General features: G+C 71.5%; 1 protein-coding gene across 1 annotated transcript in view; it reads left to right on the forward strand.

Moving 5' to 3' along the window:
- MROH5 (maestro heat like repeat family member 5) overlaps nucleotides 1-365 on the forward strand; it is a 58,355-nt gene that overhangs the window by 57,195 nt on the left and 795 nt on the right. The window contains exon 21 of the mRNA XM_015561419.1: nucleotides 188-262. Within this exon, the coding sequence (XP_015416905.1) occupies nucleotides 188-262 (75 nt within the window). The remainder of the gene's footprint in view (nucleotides 1-187; nucleotides 263-365) is intronic.

Here is a 365-nt window from a genome sequence, read left to right on the forward strand (position 1 = left end):
CCGCCTGAGCACCCTGGCCCTCCCACCCAGCACTGGCCACACCACTGCACCTGGACGCCAGTGCCCACTAGCAAGGAAAATGGGGGGGGGGGCCTTGGAAGGGCAGGAGTGGGTCTGAGCCCCCACGGGAGACGGGAGGCCGCCCACCTGGGAGCCCTGCCCCCCAGCATGCCCTCCTCTGCCGCAGGTTATACCACCTGCTACCACACCCGGGCCCTGTCCCAGGTGGTGAGCGACGCGGACCTGAAGCTGCTGCTGTGCAGTAAGCAGCCCCTGCCGCCCCTGGGACAGGGCCGCGCCCCCTGGGATGGGCCCCACCTGGGACAGGGCCTCGCCCTCTCCACCCCAGGCTCCAGTGGGGGACC

Source organism: Myotis davidii, unplaced genomic scaffold, assembly GCF_000327345.1.
Source record: "Myotis davidii unplaced genomic scaffold, ASM32734v1 scaffold1717, whole genome shotgun sequence".
NCBI lineage: Eukaryota > Metazoa > Chordata > Mammalia > Chiroptera > Vespertilionidae > Myotis > Myotis davidii.